The sequence below is a fragment of the Pseudomyrmex gracilis genome, unplaced genomic scaffold (assembly GCF_002006095.1).
Source record: "Pseudomyrmex gracilis isolate BER0280 unplaced genomic scaffold, ASM200609v1 scaffold_558, whole genome shotgun sequence".
Taxonomy (NCBI): domain Eukaryota; kingdom Metazoa; phylum Arthropoda; class Insecta; order Hymenoptera; family Formicidae; genus Pseudomyrmex; species Pseudomyrmex gracilis.
The window spans coordinates 61,906-68,214 of record NW_018021142.1 but is presented as its reverse complement, the minus strand read 5'-3'; the positions used below and the strand labels follow the sequence as shown (position 1 = coordinate 68,214).

At 31.8% G+C, this 6,309-nt stretch overlaps 1 protein-coding gene across 3 annotated transcripts; it reads left to right on the top strand.

Moving 5' to 3' along the window:
- The first annotated feature begins 362 nt into the window (after positions 1-362).
- LOC109861073 (zinc finger protein 37 homolog) lies at positions 363-6,309 on the top strand. 3 transcript variants are annotated; one of them, XM_020440579.1, is made up of 7 exons: positions 363-518; positions 1,234-1,608; positions 1,709-2,076; positions 2,388-2,508; positions 2,603-3,032; positions 3,111-4,284; positions 4,372-6,309. In XM_020440579.1, the coding sequence occupies exons 1-7, from the start codon at positions 470-472 to the stop codon at positions 4,405-4,407; spliced, it is 2,553 nt and encodes an 850-aa protein (XP_020296168.1). In that variant the 5' UTR covers positions 363-469; the 3' UTR covers positions 4,408-6,309. The 3 variants fall into 3 exon arrangements, with proteins under 3 accessions (XP_020296168.1, XP_020296169.1, XP_020296167.1); XM_020440580.1 differs by lacking the exon at positions 4,372-6,309 and having other exon boundaries at positions 3,111-3,861; positions 4,079-4,250; XM_020440578.1 differs by having other exon boundaries at positions 3,111-6,309.

Below are 6,309 nucleotides of genomic sequence, written 5' to 3'. Positions count from 1 at the left end.
GCCTTAAGCCTATGTCACACTACGGATTAGGATTGAGATTGGATTGAAACTTGACCAATCAGAAGAAAGAAAATCAATTCTAAGTTTACTGATCTTCGCTCTGATTGGCCAAATTGCAATCCAATCTCAATCCTAATCCGTAGTGTGACATAGGCTTTAAACTAGCCAACTTCGCGCATGCGCGTTATTGCTGGCTTCACTGACATCAAAGGTGCCGACAGGGAGTTGCGCTACTGTATATACTGTGACAGTGTCGCCTGTGTACGTAGCTGAAAAGCTCCCTATGAAACTAGACTAACAACTTTTGCCACTTTCCAACATCAAATGTCACTGGTTTGTTTACACGCGTTGTTGCCAGCACTGGCGACATTTGACAAGAAGAAAGGACACGGACAACAAAACGCGGAACCTGTTGTTCAGAGAGGTGAGGACCGAGGAATGTAGGGACGCCGTGAACGCGAATGGCATCATGACCACCAAAATTGGTCCGCAACACACGTCAAACTCGTATAACGGAGGTAATCACGGAGATTTCACTTCATTTTTAATTATTGTGTCCTCGGTTTGTTGCGGTTCGCTCGGGAAACAAAATCGCGCGCTCGCAACATCCATGAAATGATTGAGATTGAAAAACCGTCTGCTGGGCGTCCTTATGGCGTCTGCTATTAAACTTGAGTGATTTTTTATTCAATGTATGTAGAGGCGTTCTCTCTTTTTCTCTCTCTGTGTTATATATGTGTTTTTACTTAATGCAGGAGCAACTTTACTACAGATGTCAGCCGCAAAAATCAGTTGGAGATGATATATAAGAAATTTATCTCAAAAGTTTGTTTTTGATTGTGTGTACATAATTGTGAGTGTGTGTTTGCGTGAGTATATAAATGTATGTGTGTATGTGTATATGTATATACATATGTATGTACACATGTATATACATATGTATGTACATATGTATATACATATGTGTGAGTTTGTACACTCTAGTGAAAAAGTATATTTATGATTTTACATTGACATATTGTGTCTTATTAGAATAAAAATAAACTTTTGTATTTTGTGTTGCATACTTTTTTACTAATATATAAAAATAGGTTTTTCTCAGAAACATAAACTTTTCATAAGGTAAAATTTTGAAACTAAGTTATTAAAATAATATATACCATGTGTAAATTTATATATAATGATATATTTTATAGAATTAGTATTTTAAATGATTGAAAATACATATTATAGGTGATGTAGGAAGAAGTAGTCCAACAGCATTGTTGGAAGTGCTGGCAGAAGTTGCATCCCAAACATTGCACTCAGAAAACAAGCACATCAATTCACTGCTAACATTGCAATGTAAATCCAAACCAGATAGTGTAAAGCGAAGAGAATCGAACTTTACTGTATCTCAGCTCCTATCTATGCCTGTTTCTCATCTTGTTAAGCAATTTACTATTTTTACAAGTGATGAGCTCAAAAGACAATATTCTTATACTTGTGCATTAGTGCCTGGTTGTCAACAGAAATATAGCAGTTTTGCCAGTGAGGAAAAAGCAAGAGCATCTATCAAGAATCATTTAATAGGACACTTAGAATCTTTACAAGCAAACAAGGAAATTTGTAAGTATATTAATCTATAATAATCTAATATATATTAAAAAACATTTATATATGAAAAAATATAAATTACTTTGATTATTAATTATATATTAAATTACAGATGACACATTTACTGTAAAAAGTGTAAATCATAAGGCTTTGAAGACTAATCAAAATAAAAAAAGTCGGTTGCAGCAGATAAAAAAGCCTCAAGAAACATTAAATAAAGAGAACAAAGATGTAATACTAGAAAAGTCTACAAATTATTTACGTAATATACTCCTGAATGATTCTAATATTAAGGGGAACGAGAAACAGAAGTATTTTCAGAAATCAGAAAAAGAAACACAAAATTTTGGATTAAAGGATCAAATGGATCTCAAAGTTCTCCGTGATCACAGTTATTCTGAAAGATTAGATGATAAAATGCCTATTAAGAAAGAAATATCCTTCAACGAAGTTTCTGATAATATTGCAAAAGAAGATAATGTGAGTGACAAGTAATTTATAACAAATTATTAAATATATATGTATATATTTTCATCAGAATGTTTAGGTTGATTGTGAGCTAAAAAACACAAGAAGTTTTGTATGCATGATTCTTTATTCTTTCATTGGTGTATAAACAAAAATATATAACATATACTGAAGATCCAAACAAAGGAATCGAAACGTTTGTAATTTTTTAGTATTTTTAAAATAAAAAATCACGCACATCTTGTGTTCTTGCTCGCATCTGTCCAAATATTCTGTTTCATCATCTCACGAGCTTATTTAATTGTTATATTTTTAATTCGTAGATTGTTTTGATGGTTATTGGCAGTGATAGTGTTCATATGAAAGAATATTCTCATGTCAATCAGAAATTAACTGAAAACACCAATTGGGATCAAAGTTCTGATTCTGCTTGCTTAGTATCAGGTATAATCCTTAACTAACAAATATATTAATATTTTAATGCATAAAATTTATATATGATTCTTTGAATATTATATGTAAATAATTTGTCACACAGATGACACTCGGACTAGAAACGTGGAAGTATCTGCGACTAAACCAAAGGGTAAAGCGAAATTCATTGGTACGAGCAAAGAAGAAAGGGAAATGGCACTAGCATACATCGAGCGTATTAAGAAGAAAGGTAACCCGACAGGAAGTAATCTTCAATGTCGCATTTGCGACCCACCCCGTAGTTTTACAGCGCCTACGACTTTAGTATCTCATTATCGAAGTCACGCCGGAATAAAGCCGTATGAGTGTCGAATATGTAAAGCAGTTTTCACGAGAAGACATAGTCTCAAGTATCACATGTTGATCCATCAAAATCAAACGCGTTTCACGTGCACGGACTGCGGAAAGAAGTTTAGGCATCCGTCCCACTTTAGGGAACATCAACGCAGGCACACCGGAGAGGCGCCGTTCGGATGCGATGACTGTGGACAACGGTAGGTATATTTTTTTACTTTATTTAATTGGTCGATGTAATGTTTGATGTACTACCAGTACTGCCGTTTTTATCTTAGGTTTAAGACAAGAAATACTTACAAGCGCCATCTAAAAACGCGACATGGAAAAATTCTCACAACAGTAGGTGAAGTCTTGCATCTTTCTGAGGAAGACTTTCAAAAGGTGCGTACAAATCGAAGAAAGAAGGACAGTACTCCAGAGATGACGACAAATGTCAACGAAGGCGCGTCCAATGTAATTGTAGATTTTGGGAATCAGCATGATGATGGACAAAAAACAATGAACGCAAATACTACAACAGAGTATGTTTTGAAAGAGAACGTTGACGATGTCAACAGAATTTGGATAAAGGAAGAGATGCAATTTGTTAACGATTGTTACGAGATTTGCACGGAATCTCACTTGGATAAGACTGATGGCATAGAGACTGAAATAACTATAGATTGTAAAAATCCAGATAGAGACGATAGCAATATGGAATGTATTAACGATGTACAAGAAGATGGCCTGATACAATTAAACAGTCCTATTTACGATAACGTAGAAGTAACCAATAATACAGATCATATTTATCAGCATAATGAAGACTATCAAAACGAAGATCGTGTTTCCAGAGTTGAAAATTATGAACATCCGCAAATAAATTGCAATAACGAGATTTTAAGAACGGGAGAAGATCAAGAAGATAATAGCATACACATATTACAAAACTCAAAACACGACTATCATAAAATAATGTATAACAACCGTGACAACCAAAATGAATCCACAACATATATGCATTTAAAAACAAAGCAAGCAGAAACTGTAAGTTCTGATAAGAATAATCAAATACACGATAAAGAAGTCATTGGAAAATATACGGAAGATGTTGCTGTTTGTACAGAAGTTACAAGTGCAAACGTCAATATTTTGCAAACATTCGATAAAGCTGTAGAAAACATTATTCCGCTCAATCAAGATATCATATCGGAAGGAGATCACGTAAGTGAAAGCATCGTGAATAATTTAAATGTCTTTTCAGCAAATCCTACCGAAACAAATCAACCGAAAACTGATCAACCGCAAAATAGTCAGTATTTGTATGTTTGTACCGAAAATAAAGTAACGGCGCAAAGTAAATATATAAATATACCTCTTCGTCCGATCATGTGGTGTCGTGACAACCAGAAACAGTTGCAAATGACGGAGGATAATGGTCGAAAAATTCGAGTTCTAAGTAGCGAGGATGTACGAGCAATTAATATAAAGCAATTTGAAAAGCAAAATACGATTTTACTTGTGTCTAATAGTAATTTGAAGAATGGCATTTTTCAGGTTAAGAAAAGTAACATTACTGCAAAAGAGATATGAAGAGATAGAGTGCGTAGAGATCTAAATTTAAATAATAAAATTTGTACACAACAAAACATGTAAAGTTCAATGTTGATCATATTTGAAATATATTTTTTATTAACATAAAACAATGCGCTAATAGAATCAGTCGATTTACTCATGCAATAATTAATCCAAGACAAAAAATATGAAAGAAAATAATACATTTTTCTTGCTTAAATGTAAATAGCAGAAAGATGCTTTTGCTTCATTATATAATAAATAATTTTATTTACTGTGTTTAAAAATTGAAAACTAAAATATGCATATGAAATAATACAAGTATGCCTATGTGGGTGATGATTACAATGATAATGTTATGTAATAAACCTCTATGATGCATTTATTTTACAATAGAGAGGTTTGATAATTTTGTGTGAAGATATTACTCATATAATAAGGTTATTTAATATTGACTATAAAAATAGTCATTGTATTTAATCTAAGTCTTTCATATAATGTAAAACTGTTGTTTGGAACTAAAGTTTCAGTTTCTCTTGATACATACACAAAAAAAAAATTATTTTGAGTTTATTTATAATTACTGCTTGTTGAATACTTCTGCTTCATTTCTTCAAATCTTATATGTACAGAAGTGCCAAATATGAAACGAAACATATGTAAATGTATATTACATTTATATACTCATCTTGTTTGGGTATAATTTGAGAAAAAAGTAAATGTTTTTATCTTAAAGACAAATAACAAATATTTCTGTTATGATATAATTGACTTATTCGATTTTTCTTTAGATTTATATATAGTTTATAAAAACACTATATATTTAATTTTATAGGAATTGAGTTTTAACACTTATACTCGTATATTATGTGTGTAAACCTGTAGTGCTTATCTTTGTTATTTTTAGTTGTAATGTTAAAAGCAAGTAGTTGCGACGAAATGATATAATAAGTTTTCTATTTTCTGTGCAATGAAGCACTTTTTTTTACAGGAACACAATTATGTTGATTAGGCGAATCGTAAATTGTTGCGATTAAATATTGCAAAAGAGTTTCCAATGCATAAAATGACTATTGTCTTTTCGATTCTTAACAAGATCTCGTATCTTCAAACTGTCTTCCAAAATCTTTAATTTTCAACTTATCATATCACATGTGTCTGCTTTATATTGTAAACATTGTTTTATTAACGTTACGCACAGGTTGTAAAGAATAAGAAGCTATATTGGCAGTTATTTGAATGAACAGATATTTATAAATCGCTGTGATTATATTTAATTCAAAAGACAAAACAATTAATTGCTTGCATTAGATAAATGTTTCAGTTGCAAGTTCTACAATACATACTTTTATAAAATGTCGAGATTAAATTGTATTTTTGTTTTGAAACGATCTTTATTGATTACTTTCAGAAATAATTTTTAAAAGTATATTATAGCAGATATGTATCACTATACGTAGTAATAAATACCCAGCAAAAACAATTTCTGACTGCGCAGACCTGGCAACAGAAACTGTGCAGAAACGTTACAATACGGAAACATGCTTTGTGTGCTGCCAAAGCTGTTAACACACAGACACAAAAAACGCAATATAGTCACCAAAACTCACCAAAATCATATCCTACTGAGGACACATATGGATTTGGTGTGACGGTTGGCGACAAAATCGCGACATCTGACAACCAAATTGTTTGCTGGGTAATAACACTTCTATAATGTTTTGCTTTTTGGTTAGCTTTACTAATGCAAGCATAATGTAGGTATTACATAAATTCAAATAACATACATACAAGATCGTTTTATGTAAACTAACCATGTCTGCAATATTACTTGATTTCTTGCGAATATTTTATAGATATTATTTAAGTATATATGTCCAGAAAAAACAAAGTATCTAATATAAAATATAAAAGAAGAAA

What these genes read in the sequence shown, in the direction of transcription:
- LOC109861073 (XM_020440578.1), top strand. Translation starts at nt 470, where the DNA reads ATGACCACCAAAATTGGTCCGCAACACACGTCAAACTCGTATAACGGA. An exon ending in GTCAAACTCGTATAACGGAG is followed by an intron (nt 519 to 1,233) that starts GTAATCACGGAG and finishes TACATATTATAG; the next exon opens with GTGATGTAGGAAGAAGTAGT. An exon ending in TGCGATGACTGTGGACAACG is followed by an intron (nt 3,033 to 3,110) that starts GTAGGTATATTT and finishes TTTTTATCTTAG; the next exon opens with GTTTAAGACAAGAAATACTT.